Source organism: Euwallacea similis, chromosome 28, assembly GCF_039881205.1.
Source record: "Euwallacea similis isolate ESF13 chromosome 28, ESF131.1, whole genome shotgun sequence".
Lineage (NCBI taxonomy): Eukaryota > Metazoa > Arthropoda > Insecta > Coleoptera > Curculionidae > Euwallacea > Euwallacea similis.
In genome coordinates, this window is record NC_089636.1 from 1,423,991 (window position 1) to 1,444,151 (window position 20,161).

General features: G+C 35.6%; 4 protein-coding genes across 5 annotated transcripts; 2 read left to right on the forward strand and 2 right to left on the reverse strand.

Annotated features, from left to right (window-relative positions):
* Positions 1-4: 4 nt before the first annotated feature.
* On the forward strand, positions 5-1,515 carry LOC136417423 (uncharacterized). Of its 2 annotated transcripts, XM_066403099.1 has the most exons (4): positions 5-229; positions 282-426; positions 1,131-1,216; positions 1,326-1,515. In XM_066403099.1, the coding sequence occupies exons 1-4, from the start codon at positions 227-229 to the stop codon at positions 1,506-1,508; spliced, it is 417 nt and encodes a 138-aa protein (XP_066259196.1). In that variant the 5' UTR covers positions 5-226; the 3' UTR covers positions 1,509-1,515. The 2 variants fall into 2 exon arrangements, with proteins under 2 accessions (XP_066259196.1, XP_066259197.1); XM_066403100.1 differs by lacking the exon at positions 282-426.
* A 2,140-nt stretch (positions 1,516-3,655) lies between these two features.
* On the reverse strand, positions 3,656-5,118 carry LOC136417499 (chitin deacetylase 8-like). The gene is made up of 5 exons (XM_066403210.1): positions 4,868-5,118; positions 4,623-4,819; positions 4,184-4,570; positions 3,933-4,125; positions 3,656-3,880 (listed from the first exon to the last, which is right to left on the reverse strand). The coding sequence occupies exons 1-5, from the start codon at positions 5,024-5,026 to the stop codon at positions 3,695-3,697; spliced, it is 1,122 nt and encodes a 373-aa protein (XP_066259307.1). The 5' UTR covers positions 5,027-5,118; the 3' UTR covers positions 3,656-3,694.
* Positions 5,119-7,025: 1,907 nt separating this feature from the next.
* LOC136417390 (dynein axonemal intermediate chain 4-like) lies at positions 7,026-13,974 on the forward strand. The gene is made up of 7 exons (XM_066403061.1): positions 7,026-7,157; positions 7,212-7,449; positions 12,317-12,579; positions 12,633-12,820; positions 12,874-13,101; positions 13,158-13,479; positions 13,536-13,974. Exons 1-7 carry the CDS (start codon positions 7,058-7,060, stop codon positions 13,946-13,948), a joined length of 1,752 nt encoding a protein of 583 aa, XP_066259158.1. The 5' UTR covers positions 7,026-7,057; the 3' UTR covers positions 13,949-13,974.
* A 639-nt stretch (positions 13,975-14,613) lies between these two features.
* Positions 14,614-16,989, reverse strand: LOC136417385 (putative serine protease K12H4.7). The gene is made up of 9 exons (XM_066403055.1): positions 16,741-16,989; positions 16,199-16,386; positions 15,906-16,144; positions 15,697-15,845; positions 15,480-15,639; positions 15,298-15,429; positions 15,084-15,242; positions 14,887-15,033; positions 14,614-14,826 (listed from the first exon to the last, which is right to left on the reverse strand). The coding sequence occupies exons 1-9, from the start codon at positions 16,969-16,971 to the stop codon at positions 14,630-14,632; spliced, it is 1,602 nt and encodes a 533-aa protein (XP_066259152.1). The 5' UTR covers positions 16,972-16,989; the 3' UTR covers positions 14,614-14,629.
* Between the last annotated feature and the right edge of the window lie 3,172 nt (positions 16,990-20,161).

Here is a 20,161-nt window from a genome sequence, read left to right on the forward strand (position 1 = left end):
CGCATTGTGGAATAATAATTATTTCCATGTTACATAACAATTGCGCTAAATTACCGATAAGACTTCGCTTTCACTTTATCAAAGTACAAGACTAATCACTTTAAGGTACATGTTCTTTGTAATTCTTCACTACACATTGAATTTTCAATGTATTTTCCCGCAAAATCTAACTTCACGCGCGTCACATTGTTATTGGATTTTGTGAGTGGTGTGCTAGTGCAATGCCATGGTAAGAGACATTTTGCTTTATATATTCATGACAATGTTTGATGCTGTTTCAGGTTGACACCATTTTTCTTTTCATTAGCACCGTCTTCACTATCAGTGTAGGACAATATGCTTCAGAGAATATTGGATATGATTATACTCCCCCGAAGTTAGTTTCAAGGGGATTAGACTTCCATCAAGGAAAATCATTTGACCCGGGTATTTAAGCTTTAATTACGGTTTAGGTCTGGCTTTCCACACCCCAGGTAGCTTTACCAGCACGATCACTTTCATGGCAATGGAGAAATTGATCAATGTTTTCTTCTGCTGTCGTCCTTCCTATGGAATTTTTTTTGCACGCTAAGTTATCAGGAGTTTGAAAAACAGAGCCTTAAGATAGCAATGTTGGATTTCTCTCATTTGAGATTTCAAATTTTAGTTGTGTCCTTTTATTGAATAGGGTCCATAGATCAAAGTCCTGACAACGTTAGCTGGAAAATAATTTTCATGGAACAAGGAATTATGCCAATAGCAACATGGCTTTAACAAATTTTTTTAGTTATGATTATGGTCCTTAACTTCTTGATAAAGTTATCAGAATAGTGAATTTATGTTCACTTCTGTTCTCAAATTATGCCAATAGCATGCTTTGGCATATTTTTTGCATATTTAATTTAATTTAATTGTTGTTATTATTATTAAATTAAACTTTCAGTTTATTATTTTTCCAGTTTATTAAATTTTACTTTTATTCGTCATCATATTTAAAACATTAGTAATCATTATTTACCTAAGACGTGCAAACGCATCTTTAACGCCTTCGACTGCAAACAGCGAGGAAATCCGCCTAACAAACACGTGTGTTAGAATCTGTTTTCACGTCGGCGTTGGTTATAGGGGTTATACGTATAATTATTTTCCAGCTGCAGGGTATCATCCCGTTGGAAATCCTTTGACGACAGCCCTTCTATTAAGTACCTTCTTAGAGGTTCCATCTACACAAATTGGGGTAAGCTCAATTTCTGCGGGTTCCTTAGTCAGTCACTTGGACATCACTTTTTACACAACTTAACCATAGTGTTTTAAATTTCTCTTATCATTTTTTATCCGCTTTCCAGGTTGGAAACCATCCAGATCAAGGCCCCGTTAACCCTTACATAGCATTGCTTTTATCTCAATATGGCCGCTATCTTCCCATACACATTGTGGGTTCCAGAGGTCTATATTACTATGCAGCTGCTAATAATTACCACAACAATAAGCCATTTGGGTCATATAAGGTTTATGAAAATGCTAAATAAACACTAGATGAAGAATACGTAGACTTTTATTTAAAAATTAATGCTAAATTGTCAAAACGTTTAGCTCTTTAGTTCCGCCATGAGTCACACGGCAGGCTAACATGGAATAATGGATTTGAGTCGGAGCTGGGTATGAACCCAATGAAACTTACACTGGATCTTTCATTCAATTAATCAGCTATCATAACCCAAAATCCAAATAGTATTAACTTAATAATTACCTTATCCAGGAGTTACCATGAAGCAATACCAACTGCAACTCATTTCACCTATAAAAAAAATGGCAGTTCCACTAGGAAAATTTCTTCCTCCTCTTGAATTTTGCTTAAAACATCTACCAAGTGTTCCGAATAACTCCTAAGAGAATTGAACAAAACATGTTCAATAATTATATTCTCAAACTAAATAACTGCTCTTCAGTTGTAGGACCTACTTGGCACTCATCCGGAAATTAGCAGCGTACATTTCCATCTGAGTTAATTAAACCAAGGATAAAAGCTTTCTAGAATCCTGGATAAGAGCTTTTAGGGCATCAAGCTCTAATGTTGAACTTTTGATATGAAGAATAATTCAAAGTTTAAGAAAAGACCGTACCTTTGGAGTTCCAGAAGTAATCGCAGATAAAGTCTTGAAAGGTGAAATTATCATGAAAATGTCTCCAGCGAGTTTAAGCTGAGGTACCACTTTTTCTATTCATCTAGCTTTCGTAAAATCTCAGGAAAAAAATTGATAACGCTGTTTATGATGACTTATTGAAAGCCCCTGCAAATGGAAACATTCCACATTATTTCACCGATGTCGTAACTCTCATCGGTTTAGCGATAGCAATAGTAAACAGATTTAAAAATATACCCTGTATATCCTTATTATTTAGTACATTCATGCTGCAAAAATTAACTCTCTTGACGAGATTTATCACTTCTCAATTTTTCGTCTATGAAAATTAATTTTATTTTGGCGGTTTGCCTTTATTTTGTGCGACATTTATTTGCTTTCAAGTTACGTAAGAAAGGAGATGTATAGTTGAAAAAATAAAATAACATTCTCTGTTGCAAGTTAATTATATCTAATGGTTCATTTATTTTTAATTTAGGAAAGTTTATTTAATTTGATGAGGTCTAGTGGTGGAAAAGTTATATCATATTGTTTACCATTCCTAGACAATTAACGAAGAATAAAAATACATTAGATTTAAAAAACTGCATCAGAGTATTGTCGTTTTTTACGCTACCTTTTTCATTGACTGATTGCGCCACTTATAAATTATCCTTAACACCAACTGTCAAACAGTAGTTTGGCAACTCACACATAGATGAAGATCTAAGAAAAATTACAAATATTTTTTAACAAAAAAGTAAAAGTGTATAGATCGCGCCACATAAAAAGATTCTTGATGAAATGGTGAAAGCGTTTTGGGCTCCGCCCCCAAAAATTTAATACCATATGACTACAACTGTATAACAGAAGGAAATAGTTGACGTAGCTCACCCTGATTCCATTTGATTATAAAGAATAATTATTTCTAGTGGCAAACAAAAATGGTTTTGACTCTTTTTTAAATTTGATAAACTACGGTTTAAAAAACGCTGAATTTTATGTATGTTTCGACCTAGAAGAAACATACATAAAATTCACACATACATACAAAAAACCAAATCAACTACAAGATGACTGAAAACCGTTAAAGACTGTAGGTACATCGATTTCAAATTAATAACTGGGAAGATTATGAAGGTTTTGGTAGTTGTTGAACTCATGACTTATGAAAAAAATATGGAAGGGACGAACGATGGACTGATAAAGAACAATTTCCCATAAATGTTGGTATGTGATAACACTAGAGGAGATCATATAAGATATCAAAAGCAAATTGTTTTTAAATTTTACATTGTTAAAGATGTTTGAAGTGAATCATTGATATCGATGGGATCTGTAGTTTTGAAACAGAGATACCCATACTCAACAGTGGAATAGGAAGTGGAAGTGGAATTATGGAAGCAATACAGGGCATGGCAAAAAAAACGTTTTTGGTCGTAAATTTGATTCAGATCGTAAATCAGAGAAACAGGAAAAACGAGCAGTATAAAATTTTGCTCTTTCGGGAAATTAAACACCAAATCGAATTCTTACAATAAAACGCAAGGACCTACATTATGAAAACTCTATTTTTAAATAAAAAAACGAATCTAGTTTCCCTCGGGATTATCAAGCCAGGGGTAGTTCTTCGGACACGGTACACAAGAGACCATTGTCCTAGTCTGATTCTTCTCATTCAGCAAGTTGCAGGTCGCTTCCACACAACCGGTGTCAATAGTTACTGGATTGGTCTTGAATTCCGAAACTGGAACTGGATTTTTCATCCATTCAATGACCTGTACAACTAAATATTGCACCTTCTATTATAAAAATCTTGGTAATACCAACCCTGGCTTGAGAAACCAAGAACACTTGTTGGTCCTTCTGAATCCTATCTAGAGCATCGACCAAACCATCCCAAGAGTTCTCAACTGATTGGAACAAGTTTTCCTCTACAATCAAAGTCATAGGAGCTTTGTTGCTCTTCCTCACGTTATCTACTTGTTCTACGAGCCAGTCGGAGAATTCTTCACTTGTAACACTATAATACAAATTCTCATTAAAATCAGTCTCAACAAAGAATTTCTTTATATACTCACGTGGAATTCTCACGGAAACAGCCGGCAATGGTGTTACATACATCTCCGTCACTACCAATCAAATCAATAATGGGAGCCTCCCAGAAGCCTGGATAAGATTCCTGAGGGCAGTTAGCACCAATGTTGCACTCTTGGTCGGATAGGTAATTCAAAGTGTAAGGGAACAGCCTATTCTTCGAAGGCCATGAGCTGTCGTAGGTGAACTCGCATGAAGTAAAGGCAGTGATGGAGTTGTCGCCAGCCAACTGGAGTTGGGGTGTTAGAACTCCATTGAGGTTCTCAACAGGAATATTGGCGAATTTCTCGATAATTTTACGTTGAGATCCGAATTCTTTTTCCAACAGTTCTTCAGAGGCTAACCTCCAGTAGGCCTGGTCATGGTAGTTGCTGCAAAATTCATTTAAAAAATCGCAAATAATTTTTGTATGAATAAACTTACGTTACTGAGTGAACCCCAATTTCAAATCCCATGGTAGCGAGATCGTGGACGATTTGGTAATTACTGTACTCGTGGTTGATGTAGAAGGAAGCAGAGACGAATTCACCATCTGGGTTCTTCCGCGATTCCACTAAAGGGGACCATATTTTCTCGTATATCTCGTCTTTGGCAGCATCGATGAATGCCAACACTATAAGCTTTAAAAATGCTTAAGTAAAAAATCTCTTTCTTCCTTGAAAACTAACCTGAGGAGAATTTTCAACATCTATAGGTCCTTCGGTGCTAGTACAACGGCAGTTATTCGCAATTTCACAGTCTGAAACGACACATTCCTTAGCTTTGTCTCCAAGGGACTTTTGCAGTAACACTGTTAACACCAACAAAGCAACAACGGCCACCTTCATATTGCAGAATCTTGAATGAATGAGCTTTCCTGGCTAAAGTTGCCTTCTCCACATGCACTGATTTTTGTCTACGCAATTTACAGTTTATATATCAAGGTTGTTACGAATCAAAGTGAAGTTTCAGTGTTGATTGGGTTTTCCGAGACCGCTAATACAATGACGATTGATTGGAGTCTTAAGTGCCCACTTAAGAGACTCAAAAATCAGTCCAGCGTAGGAAATTTTAATTGTGAGGTATTGCTGAATCTTTATGATTATGGAGGTTCTGATTTTTACAATATTGATCTTTGATCTGGTATGACTGAATCAACAATACTGTATTTTTTGCGGATTAGTGTGCCAGATAAACGAACTTTTTTCCATACATAAGTGACAAACTATCCGTCACAGTGATTAAAAAGGGAGCTTAAGGAAACTATACACCAATAAAAAAAGGTTACCTGTGTAGAATTTATTTCAGATATCCGCCAATCAATCTTTATTGATATTGAACGCAAATATTGAAATAACCATAAAGTACTTACTTGATATTATCATTAAAGTGATTTTTCTGACTTTGCCATCAGCACAAACAACAAACTTTATCCATTCAGACATTTTAAAAGCTTAATGTGACAAGAGGCTAATAAAGGGCGATCTGAGAGGCAGGTTAGTTTCTGCTGATGGATAAAGATGGTTTAAAATCCCTTATTGCTCTCTCATGAAGTTTCATGATGATTTCAAAAATTCGCACGAGAAAATCAAGCAAAGAGATGGTTGCAAATAACGCAGGTTTTAATGACTGAGATACATAAAGGAATCGTCATAAGAAAACAAAAAATCTAGTAACATACCTCTTTTACATATGATCATTTTCCACTCAATCTCTTCCATCTTGACTCCTCTGGGTTATCAGCAATCCACCAATCATGTCTACGTGAATCACTTTCAGTTCGAGCCTCACATCTTGACCTCTACAATTTCGGTGTGTTTCCTTTCTTATCTCAATAAATCTGTTAGAAAGAATGAAAATTCCAGGAACGAATTACATCAGTTCAAATCGAGTTTTGGATTTCGTCTAAAGGGGTGCTCAAAAACATCAATGGAGAGTTCCAACTCTTCATCGAATCGACCATGAATGTACTTTCATGGCTGTACTCAGTATCTATATACCATCAATGGCTCTATTTTGCACTGTGGGAACTAGAAAGTTTCCTGAAGAATGACGTCAAAATAGCATGTCACAACAACGCCCACATACGCAAGTTTAATAAACTCACGTCATTTTGACGTCATTTTGATGTCACCCCTAGGGGAACGTTTTGTACTTTACATAAAAGATCCACTGGATCCACACATGCCACGATTGTCATAACTCACCTGATATGACATACCGAAGCGACAGTAATACGACACTTCACTTAAGAGTCTATTTAAGCTTTTTACCTGACCCTTTTTCTGATAATGACAAATCTGCATCTTCTTCTATAAAAAAATGTTCACTTCTCACTCATCACCTCGCATTCTTATATGTCTTACGTTAACCACGGAGGACACGAGAGAGACATATGTGACACTTTCGAGCTTCCAGGAGCCAAAGTCTCTTCAACTCCCGGAAGGCCCGAGACCATTTTTGAGTCAAAAATCTTAGCTTTATATTATACAATGGAAAAAACTGCGCCTCAAAACCATTACATCCAGATCTATATCATCTTGATAAAGACACAGCTCAGCGTATAGGGTGATGCTCCCTTTTTTGTCTTGCAGAGAAACTAGAAGAAACACTGTTGCGTTTACTACCTAGCATGAGTTTCTGACTTATACGGGTACCGGAACTGGAATTGAAATTATTTCCCATGGGGATAAACAACGGTTAGATGGTGTCTTTGGATATATCGATCAAACCATATTTCAGGCTCAATCGATGTATTAGAGCGCATAATGAGCCATAATTTCACAACCTAACCTGGGTCCGACTCAGAGGTTTCGCGGTTCCCATTGTGTTCTGAAATCAAAGGTGCTGAATCTGAGGGTCCACTTGCAAGACTCAGAATGAAGGCGCCTACCCATATCAGCTTAGTGTTAAGTGAAACTTGTACATTCTTCATTTTGGATCTGCCTAGTTGTACTGCTTTAAAAGACACCGAAGAAGGTTTTTTTTTAATTTTTATCTTCGAAAATCTCCATTCAAGAATACTTAAAACAGGTGACGTGGTTAATCAGAAGAACAAAGACTACCTCTACCTTACAGAAGGCAAAGGGCGAAATAGAAAGGTGGTCAATGCAGAAACCCAGACCATGCAAATATTGAAGAAATCTCGAGGCACAGAAGCAGCAGCCATTCATGTGCACAATACAAAGTCTTTCGCTTCAAACTGGGAGATGTTTGATACTTACGATGCCTCGAGACAGCAAGCAGCGGAGTCCACATCACCTGAATGTAGGTATGTTGACAAATTAGCCAAAAGTTGTTGAGATTGCTGAAAAATAATTGTATTATCTTAAAAAATAGAAAGTGCATACTTAAAAATGGCGTAATTCGCGTAGTAGCTGAGTAAATATAATGATTTGATTCAGCCAGATAAACAGATAATGTAGTGTCTATTCCGCAGAAAGTGATAATTTACACGCCTTCTTCAACTTCATCTTCTCGAGATGTAACGAAAACATATGTTTTTTCTTGCAATGGAACATCCAGTTTATTATTATTTTCTAGATTTAGAGTTTTTCATTCTGACCTGTATTAATCATTTTTGTATAACAAACTTCGTTAAGCCTTGAAATAAATAAGATAAAGGTGATATTCATTCTCACATGAAAACCTTGTAGGTTAGTTTGCGTATTCTTATTTTTTGGGAATTATAATTATGATACGAATTTATTGATATTGCAATATTTCAAGTATTTGCTGTCGATGTGTTAAATATGTCTCATTATAGTTTTATAATTTTGACGTTGATGTTTTTAGTATACCTTCTCAAGTTCTGTAAAAGGGAGATGAATAAAAGAAAAATTAAGATTTCAAGCATAATGAAATACATTTAATTTTTAAGTATGATAAAGCAGATAACATCAATTGAAATTTTTTACTTATACATAATTTGTTTGCTATCCGATCCAGAATTCACTGAAAGAGACATTGTTATAGTGATCTTTTATATTGTAAACATCAGCCAACTGGGTAAATAGGAAAATCAAGACGAAATTCGTTAATATGCGCTAAAACCCTTAAAACCAAAATTAAACGTTTAAATGACGTAAAGTTGATATTTTCAAATCAAAAGGATCTACGTAGGCAAATCTGTATTACTAGACATGACGATGATAGGCACGATAAAAAGGCGTAATTTCCGTAACAATTAAGTAACAAAAATTATTTCATTCAGCAAAATAAAGAGGTTTAATGATTAGTTGGAATATCGCTTTTTCGAGGTGGGATAAGAATGTATACTTCGTGTATGTGAGACCTTTTATTTACAGAAATTTTCCTTCACCATCCGATCCAGAATTTTTTGAAAGAGGCATTTTTTAAAATGATTAATTATAATATATGAAGCTATATTAAGAATGTTTTTGAGTGCAACATCCAAAAACAAATAAATTTTTTATCAACAAACAAATTTTTTCCTTGTTTACGTACTATTTAACTGAGTTTGTATTGCATTTTTTACGAAATGTATAGCTGTTTTTCTCAAAAACTAATCGATAGATTTTGAATCGCATTACAGCATTGAATGTAGTTCTAAAAGATTTTTAATTTAAGGTGACCCCAAGTGTTATTTAAAATTTTTGAGAGGGTTGTTGTGATGCGCATAAAAGTGAAGTTTGGGGGTTGAATTTTATATAAAAATTCATTCCCCTCAAAAACTGTTTCGACGTATTTTGAACATTTTCCGAAAAGTCGTTATTTTTCAAGATTAAGAGGAGTCAAGTTTCCCCTTGGATAACACTGTTATTGAGCGATAATTTATATGTTCCTTTTAACGTTTTTATGTGGAGAATTAGAAACGTATGTTAAATACAAAAGCTGTATAATATAGTCTCAAGAATCTGATAGCGTTGAAGAAAAACCAACGGAAGAACCCCTTCTTGAGGTATGACAAACATGTGTACCTCTTGTGTGAGTTCAGACCTTTTACTTGTAACATTCCTTCGCCATCCGATCCAGAATTGTCCGAAAAATGCATGTTTGTAATGAATAATTATACGTTAAACATGTTCCAACTCAGTGTAAATTCCTCAGGATCAACTAAAACTTTCGAAATCAAAATCAAACATCAAAATGACATTAATTTGATATTCATCTAACATTTAGAATTAACATCTATGAACTCTTCTAAAACTATCAACACGGATGCACTAGCTGCCTGTTCAAAAATGATAGTATATTCATTATTAAAGAAAATTTGAAGAATTGATCATATTCTTTCATTATTTTCTCTCAATTTTAATTGAGAAGAGTATGTAATTTCATCATTCAATATCCCTTATATATGAGGCGTTGAGAGCCAGACCGGACCATCCAACATGTATGTAGAAACTAAACCAAACAGCTTATTCTGCATACCAATATTTAATTTACAAGGCGGAAGTGAATTATCCGGAATTCATATAATCTATATGAAATTACGATACTTGAACACCATAGTTCACCTCATTATTTTGTTTATGAACCTATGCCATACTGAATCATGAGGCTTGCATCACTTTAACTCGGTAAAATTTTTTTGTTTATTGTGATTAAAATTTGAATCTACTCTCATACAGTTTTATTTGTCTATTGTGGTTAGTCAGCTGCATCGTTATCTTTTGTAAAACAGCACCAAGTGAAACTTTGAAATCTCATCGAAAAATTAAACTTATGGAATCTAGTGGTTATGCATGTGAAACTGCAAACCAGAATTGAAAAGGTATAAAGAGTAGAAAGTTGGTCATTTGTTTCATTTAAGTACGATTTTATAATTTTTTCATTCTTAACAAGATACAGAATCTGATTCTGACCCCTCAGTTTTTGGAAATAATGGAAGCTCCGATAATTACCAACCGTCAGACTTAGAAGCCGAGAGTGATTATGATCATAATTATGATGCTCATGGTGGCAGTTTGATACTAACAAGCAAAGTGCAAGAAATTTTTTTTTTAATCAAGAAAGCGTGTCAGAGATGTGAATCAGTGGAAAAAAAAACCGTAAATTTCTTCTGGCAAGTGGTAAGCAATACACCAATGTATAGGGAAAAATTATGCCTGCTATGTAATTTTCTCCTGCTAAAAGTTGTTGTTACTTATTACTTACTACTTATTTGATAATCACGGAAATGGCATGAAAGTATATAAAACCTTATTCAAAAAAGTACTTATGGTTTTCGATGGTAAACTAGACCATGCTCTGAAGAAGAAAATTAATATGATAATGTCAAATGATCAACGAAGAAATCACCCACCTGCTAATAGAACATCTGCTAAAGAAGTTGATGTGGTTAGTAGGTTTATAGAAAAGTTTTCAACATACATTTCCCACTATTCTCAACATAAAATCGAAAGAAAGTACTTTAGTCTAGATGTAAACATACGAATTCTTTATGAAGAATACAAGAAGTCAGCTTCCAATCCAGTGTCGGAGTATAAATTTCGCGACATATTTAACACGACATTTAACCTGCATTTCCATGCTACAATTGTAGACTCCCGCAAGACATGTGATTCTTTACATAATAAAATAAAACACGAGGTTGATGCAACAACCTGAACTAACCTGAACTAAAGATTTCCTTAGAAATGCACCAACGCAAAGCACAACAACTGAAAGATGCTATGGATTTAGATTTAAAACATTTACAAGAAGACGATGTTACAATCATTGCTTTTGATCTAATGAAAACCTTGTTGACACCTATCATATCCACTGGTATAACTTATTATAAAAAGCAGTTGTGGACATTCAGTCTTGGAACAACTTGCGGACCAACGAAGCCGTTGGTCCGCAAGTTGTTCGTGTGGTTGAGTCCATTGCCTCACGTGGATTCCAAGAAGTCCATTTTTGCTTCATGTATTATTTCCAAAGTTTTGTAAATACAAAAAAAGTTAAAATGTATTCTGATGGTTGCGGAGGCGAAAACAGAAACATCAAAATGGCTTTATTCTGCCAGTATATCGTTCAATCTAAAGAAGTGACGGTGGAGGAAATTCAACATAACTTCTTGGTAGGCGTCCACTCATTTCGATCCTGCGATAGGGATTTCGGTGTCATTGAAAAACACAAGAAATTTTTCCCTAATATTTACGTTCCAAGAAACTGGGTAGATGTCATTTATAAAGCAAGAAAAAAAATCCACTTCGAGTAGAGTTAATGAAAAAAGAAAATTTTCGTTCTGCAGCTGGGTTGGAAAAACTCATAACGAACCGAAAAATATCATTAGATTCTACTAAAGTTGAATAGTTAAAAATACATACTATTACAATGACCAAAGAGAATCCATTCTTAATTTTCTATAAACATGGGATTGGCGAATTACAACCTTTACGAACATGTAACATCAGAAAATGTAATATCAGAAAAAGGAACGTTTCAGTAGAAAACTTACAGGATGCGCTGCCTTTGTTGTATTCTAATGGAAACTCTATAACAACTGCAAAGAAAAAAGATTTGTTGCAGCTAATCGAGTTTATTCCGCCAATCTACCACCACTTTTACCAATCGTTAAAGAGTTCGACAGTAGCGGAGGATGCTAATCCCGTTCCAGCAATTGATGACGAATAAGATTTAAATTTACAATTTTGGTCCTTAATAAAAAAAATTCTAAATACACTTTTGCTCGTTTTTGTTTTGATCCATATTGATACAATTTAATTTATTATAAAACCAAAGTGGACCAACACACAATAAAATTTTACATTGGCGTATTAAAATAGTGATTTTATAGTTTATCAAAAGAACATAAATTTCTATCTTGATCACAAAACTAAAATCTTGAAAAATCTCAATAGATATTACTAGAATAAAAAATAAATATTTCAACATTTTTCAACCCTTATTATCTCAATAATAAATAAACCGGGGATGGTCTGGTCTGGTTCTCAACGCCTCATATATGTAACACGTTATTTTCAAAAATGCACAATCCGGCCTCAAGGGAATAGAAAATGTTTACAAATCGCCATTTCAGTATTTTATTAATTAGAGCAGATGAGCACGAACTCTGTTTGATTTTCCTATCCACCTAATTGGATGATTTGTTCTGTATACCCTTTCTTATCACCACAAGTAAAATGTTCATTTCGAACATTTGGATTTAAAGCATTTTCTCTTTATAGGGACAGCGATTCTTTGATAACAGAAGTCTCATTGACCGATAGCGACAAAATGGACCCAAATGAGAGACAGCTATCCAAATTATTCAAAAATTCAAAATTCCAAGAAGCAGTTTGTGTTATTGAACGCTTACTAGCCAACAACTGCTTCAACGAAGAACAGAAGCGATTCAGAGGCCTCTCGGATCCCGAGCTCTTCAGAGATGATATCGAGTATAAGTATCGATTGAATTTGTTATGGACCTTCGCTAATAATTCCACCAAAGGTCTTGAACACTGCTTGAGACTCGGGAATGTTTTTAGAATTCATGAATTTTAGATCGTTGTGTGACAGCTTTTGAATGGAACCCCTGCAACCAAGACCTAGTAGCTGTAGGCTATGGAAAGTTTTATTTCGACCAGAATACCACTGGAATGGTCTATATTTGGAATATTAAGAATCCAGTTCAACCGGAGAGGACCTACAATTTTACCAACCCTGTTACGACCTTAAGTTTCTCAACCAAGGTTGGTCTTGCCTCGTAGTCTGCTTCAAAATAATAATAAGAAAAGCATTGAAGGATCCTAATCTATTGGCTATCGGCTTCCACAATGGTCACGTAATGGTCATAAGCATATCAAGCAGAGAAACCCATATAATTGGAAAGAACGTCCCAGGATTTGATCCTGTGTGGAACGTAGTCTGGAAGACCAACTTAGATACATCTAAAGCTTCTGAACAAATTTGTGCTACCTTTGATGATGGAAGAGTGGTGTTTTACACCATTGAAAATACTAAGTATATGCAGGTGTTTTCAACTAGTATTAGTCTTCGTTGCTCATAAGAATTTAAATACCATTTAAGTCTCAGCAAATGATGAGGGTAGCCAAAGCTGATGGAAAACTCAAAGGATTCAACGCCATGAGACAGTGCTCTAATCTCAACATCCCTGTGTCCAAATACGTTGGCGCAAGATTCCTGCGTTGGCACCCAGAAGATGATAATATTTATCTGGTGGGTACCAGCGAGGGAGTCGTTCATAAATGCTCTACAAATTTCTTGAACCAACACTTGGATCTTTTCTTGGCTCACTATGGACCTGTGAATGACCTGAAGTACTCTCCCTTCAGCAAGAAGATATATGCCACTTACGGGGATGACTGGCATCTCCGCATTTGGGCCGAAGGTACCATGTTCTTGTTTTTTTTATTTAAATAAAAATACATTGTCAGCATGTTACAGGCATTCCTGAGCCCTTACATGAACTATTCGTGACCATGAATTCAGTTCAAGGGATGGATTGGAGTCCTACACACTCAACAATTCTGGCGACAATCTACGGAACGACAATTCTGTTATGGGACTTCCAAAGGAAAGTTTGGAAACCGCAATCAGAGACACAATCTCCAACCGGATCTAGAAACACAGTGGTGAAGTTCATTGAAACTGGTCGTTGCTTGGTGGTCGGAGATATAGATGGGAATGTACATGTGTTTTCCCTGGAAGACATGCCCTTCCAGGCAGTATTTCAAGAGAACTTGCTTTTTGATGCTTTGGAGAAAAGTCTGACTATTAATTTAGCTTTGATGGAGAAGGTAAGGAAGTTGCGAAGGACCACTCTGAGGAATGTCGATATTAGTGCTTCCAAGGTTTAGTTGATGAATATAATTGTCTTGACAATATATTTATGTTGTTACACCAATTGAATTATATTTCTAATCTGCGAATCTCTAAAATTGGTCTGGATAAGGTCCAGATCCAGAGATTCGTCTATCTGGAGATAATAGGAAGAGTAAAAATTCTGGAGATTTTCTAGTATTTGAAATCGGCATTTGATGGACAATGTAGTCTTCGATGCAGAGTGATTCAGAACGCAATGGACACAAAATGCGAACGTAGGTAGAGGACCTCAACATAACTCAATTTTTCTCCCATGCCTATGGTTGCTAGGTATTGACCTCAGACCAGGTCTACAAAAAATCGAAAAACTCTGTATTTTAGCAATGCCTTAACATGTCTGTTGCTTCTTGATTTCAACCCAACCTCACGTATTTTCATGATACTTCTACAATCCAAATTTCCAGAATTTCTCACATACACATTCCATTGTCATCGCCTATGTTGTATTTTAATGGTCGGCTGTGAGGGTTTGACTAACCATTACAGAATAACATTCTGTAACAAGTGATGGAATTTGTTCATTGTGCAATAAGTTTTTAGCTCAGAACGGATAATTTCTGAGGTAGTGTGAGAAAATTAGTCTATTTGATACAATAATTACGATTGTTTAAAGAACAAAAAACAATTTTATTGTATGTATTTTAGTAATTACGTTATTAATTAATAAAGTAAATAATGAAGCCAATGCTCAAAAGGTATAAACTAACACCGATAGATGAAGCAGAATCTGGCTCTCTCACTTCATCAATTCCAAGCCATATTCCAGTCAATCTGTGAATTTCCGCCTTAGCATTTGCCAGATCCTCAGAGTCAGTTGATGATATAGCGTACAAACTGGCACAATGCGAAGCCCCTAAATATTATGATAAGTTCTTTAAGTATCTGATCATAAGGTTAATTGTAAAACTCTAACCATCAACTATGATAACCGAGTCTCCTACATCATCAGTGGTTTCCAGCTTTCCAAGAGCATGCCAAGGGTCGATTCTTCCATGAAAATGAACAACTTTGCTAACAGGGGCGGTGACGCCTCCATATAGCACGTTTGTAGCGTTAATGCCTGCGAAGATTTTTTCTTATGATGGTTTTATGTTACTTTTACTATTTTACCTGCGGAAATGAGCTCCTCATTGAATTGACTGCCGAATATGCCTGAACACAAATCTGTGAAGAATGACACATTGAAGCGTGAACCGAATATGGGATTTTCTTGTGAGCTTGTCTGATAGAATCCATATTCTGTACAGGTTTGGTAGTACCATTGACGGGCTTCAAAATATTTTTTTGCGTTCTGAGAAGCTTATGAAAATTAAATGTTCCTCACCCATCGAACTAGTTGATATGGCAGTGTTTTGATAATAAGTCACAATTTCTTCATAGCTATAGGAAGTGCAGTTGTAGCCAAAATACTGTAGTATGAGACTGTTTACTTGCCCCAATCTCTGCAGAGGAGTGCCTGACCATCCAAATCAATAGTAATTTTGTTGACAATTTTTTAGGTATTACCTTTGGATTCGTCATTCATAATATTACAAACACCATTCATAGAAATCGAAAGCATTCCGTTATATTGGACAATGTAAGCGAAGTTAGAACCAGCTAGGGTTTCGAAGAGGGAAGACAGATCTTTCTCATTGCCCTCGCTTTGTTCGATGGATGTGCACAACTGAAATTGTTAAAAACAAATAATCTTGAGTCATGATCAGATGCAGGATATCAATACCGAAAACATGGAGTTCAGGTCCTCATACACTGCTGTATCCTCTAAACATCCCCCTACCAATTCTTCCAATTCATCAAAAGCTTCTTTGATATTGTTGACGCAACTGTCGCTCTGAGTGGCCAGGCTTTCTCTTACCACTTGGAAGTATTCTGCGTTGAAAAAACTCATTAAAAACTAAATTAGCTTTGAGGAAGTTGGTTTCAGCGAACCATGGAAGTCGAGTTTTGCTTCTAAAGGACCGCTGGAATCCACAGCACCAGCTACAAGATGAGGATATTTCTGTCTTATCCAGGAAGCTAAAGTTCCAGCGTACGATCCACCGAAAACTATCCATTTCGCCTCTGTGGTCTCAATGTTATACTTTTTATTCATGCCTCTGATGAAGTTAGCAGCATCTTCTAGGGCTTGGGGTGCGTTTAGGTATCGCAGATTCTCAGTGCTCAAGTTTCTGTTTGGTAAAAATATATTTAAAATTGCGCGTTTAGATGGTTAAGATCTTTACTCGAATGGATGACTTTTGCCATAATATCTGTGCTCTAGGTAAAAGAGGAGAGCTCCATATTTTGTGGCACTCTGAATCCAGGCTCCAGAATTCAGCCAGTTAATCGTGGCTTCCCACTCGCCCCCGAGCATAAGGAACACGTGATTTTTGGAGCTTTCATTGTAGTAATCCTCGTTGATATGGTATCGCTGGAAAGGTATTAAGCAGATATTTATAAAGGATAATCACCCTTTAATAGAAATAAATCACAATATTTATTTGCGAGGCGAATAATGCTTAGCGCAGCTCATTTGGGGTGATAACAACTAAGCTTAGCATCTAATCATTCATCAAAGCATCCGTCGGTAATGCAGATATTTTATTGGCGATGAAAATATAATAAAATTTTGAATTGCTGCTAATTGAATATCTCCTATAAATGTTAATAGCGGAGAAAACCCTCATGTTCAGCTAAATGCAGAGGATCTATTGAGTTATGATTGAGATAATGCAGGATTTCTTTCTTTGGTACATGAATAGCTGTAAATAGGAGTAGTAATTACCTGATTCCAAACTCGTGTGTCCGTTGGGTTAAAATGATCAATTTTCTGCTCAAAGTACTGATCGGCGATTATTCTTACACCAACTGATGTAGTTTCTGGAGGGTCCAAGAGCCTCAACCTGGTAAGATCGATGAGAGGAATGTTTTCAGCTTGAACCGTGCTTAACAAAAATAGCAACAGATAAACGGAATATATGAGGGTCATTTCTATATCTTGGATGGCAGTGTGCATCTGCCGCAAATGAATGAACAGTGTTAAAAACTTATCAATATCTCCTTCTTATGATAGTACCTATAAAAATATTTATCCGCGTTGATCCCTAAATCTCTTTATGATTTAAAATGAGAACTATCCCTTCAAAAACACATCTCATTTAATCCAAATTTATGAACTATTTACCCTTTATGAATCATTTACATTAATTTTAAGTAGTTTGTAATACGAGATGATACAATTATGATTTAGAATACTACTTTTGTGACTTCATAAAAATATAATATATATATAAATAATATGTATACGAGGTGAAACATTGCACAATAAAACTTCCAAATTACTAGATGAAGTCATTGAATTTGTTGATTTCGTGGGCCATTCTTAATTAAGGTAAATTCAAATTAACCCATGGTAAGAGGTTATCTTCACTTTGAATTTGCCACTTCTTCAGAATCATGATCTATCTTTGAGTTAAGTTTGGTGGCTTCAGACTCGGAGGTATTCTTGCTCTGCAAGTTTGTAATGGCTAGAAATGGTCATTGTGACTGGGACGTCATTCAAACAAAAGTCATCAAACAAAACACTTAAGCGTCTTACCGCAAGACTAAACTTCTGGAACAACATACTCATGAAAGTAAATCTAAAAATAACGTTAAGAAAAAAATAGTCACTGTAAAAAATGAAAGTGCATGCTATTGCCGACTGATAAACGCGTCGAGACGGCTGTTGACCGCGATGCCGGCTAGCAGCTGTATTTGAAAACTTATTGCCTTCCTTCAAATACTCGAAGTTCCCATTTAATGGGCACAGGGTCAATGCGGGCGGTGAGTTGATATTGCTGTTACGAGTTTAACGCTGTCGATAATTTTTTTGCCCCATTTCAAAAATATTTCTGGTGGAATCATCGACCAATTGGTTTTATGAAGTAGCCGCCACTGTAAGTTTGGATAACCGGTGTCAACTTTATTTATCTGTGACGTTATTATTTGCTTAAATTACTTATTGTTGCATTGTTAGCCGTAGATTTATAACAAGGAAATGAAAGCTTTACTCCCTGAAGGTCATATCTCATACAACTACGTTGTAATATTTGTTTCATTTCCTGAGATAGGTAGTCACTTTGACACAATTTTTTACGAGTTTCGAATGCCTTTAGAATAAAAGTACCCGCTCAAATGGCTTAGGAAAGACTCCAGGACGTCAAGTGAGGTATTCAAATTCGATATAGGATACATATCTGTATATTAGACTGAAAAACAGCAACTCAGAAATTCCAATTTTATTCAGAAAATTTCCAAAAGTGGAATATAGCCATATATTTCAAAATGTCGATCAATGATATCTCGACAACCTCTAGATTAATTGTCATAAAAAAAATTATAAAATTATGGAATCATTGCGATTAGTTCGAAAAATCTGAACATGTCGGGTTTACATGTACAGTTTCTGCTTCACCTACGTCACATTTTTCCTTACATGCACGTAGTTTGTGCTTTACGCGACGTCATATTTTTGTTTACGCACACGTACTTTTTGCTTTACTTGCTCGTAATTTCCATTTTAAATAATTAAAGTCTGTACTAGACGTGCCCATACTTCTGGTGTCAGATGGCGGCTGAGGATGGCCAATCCACACACTATAGGTACGTAGATTAGAAATGTATAGTGACATCCCGAGCATTAACTACTCATTTTATACCAGGTTTCAATTCATTCATCTTCAATCACCATTCAACTCCGAATCATGTCCATGAAATCTGGATACATGAGTTTGTTGAATATGTGGTAGTCTTGCAGGAGCCTAAAGGAACCATGGCGTGGGTTCCTGTTTAGAAAGACGAAGAATTGTAAAGGACTGTAAAGGATATCCTAAATTAGTCCCAAGCGACTGTAAAGCTATGGATCAGATTTCGTTCAGACCTGGTTGTGATGTCTCTTTTACTTTCGAAGGTATGGGGCCAGTTATGTCTTATGCTATTTTACTGGAAAAATGAACCTTTGGGCGTCATATCAAACCCATCAAGTGATGATAAAGTGAAATTGTATAGATATTAATGCATCACATAAATAGCAATTAACCCTAAATGTATCATACAAAAAGTTGAAACTCTGGAAGTTGCAGAACTGTCTTCAGCGGTAACTCTCAGCCATGTTCCTATCAACCTATCAATTTCCTTCTGCGCATTGGCCGATTTAGTTCAATCCAGGTAGAACTCAGTATATCGTGTGTCCTGTTTACAGAGGGCACTGGCTGTATCTCTAAAACTATTGGAGCTGAAGGTTTGAAATAAAAAATGGTATCAGGTGTCCAGGCGAACACTGGACATAGGAGATTAACATGGGAAATCGGTTTTCATTTTTTTGTGCCTGCACGGATTATCCAAATGAAAAACTTTTACATAGAAGTCATAGTATTCAAGATCGGCCATCGTTCCGTAATTTTTCGAATCTTCTAATTAGAGCCGTTTTGGCTCAAAATGCTTCCAAATTTAAAAAAATTTGAATGTCCCGTGTAATCGTTTGAGGCCACGGTTGGTCAGAAGGAAATAAATACAAAGTCGCCAACAACATAAGCGTAAAAATTAAAAAAATGTGTACTTTGTACTTTTATTAAATTTAAAATCTCCCGCGGAGAGTCTGTCTAGTGAGTGAAATAAAAGATATAGGTTATGTGTTTTTGTTATCATCCAAGGTTAATAAGAAACGTGTTTATTTACCGTGGCGTCATTAAAACAAATCACATAGTAATTATCTTCAGGTTTTCTATTCATTTTTCACTAAATGAACTCGTAAATAAATTAAAAATTACTTAGAAATTAGAGAAAATTCATCACTTGATATGGAGTTTTTGCGCTTGTGTCGTTGACGACTTTAAATTTGTTTAATTCTGACCTTGACTCTGACCAATCTTGGCCTCGAACGGTTACGCGGAACATTCAAATTTTTGAAATTTCGAGGCGTTTTAAGCCAAAATGGCAACTAGAGTAAAAATTACAATCAGCGATAATAACGAAATTCCCAGTTTTTTCAATGGTTTCGAACTACCCTAGAATACGCCATGGGTCAGTTGTTCCATGGAAATGTACAATATTGCTAGAGGTCCTTTAGCTCCTTCATATCGAATATTGGTGTTTTTGATACCTACATTGTCGCTTAGAAAACCATATTTGGATTAAGATTTTGGATTTACTTGCCAAAGCAAGTG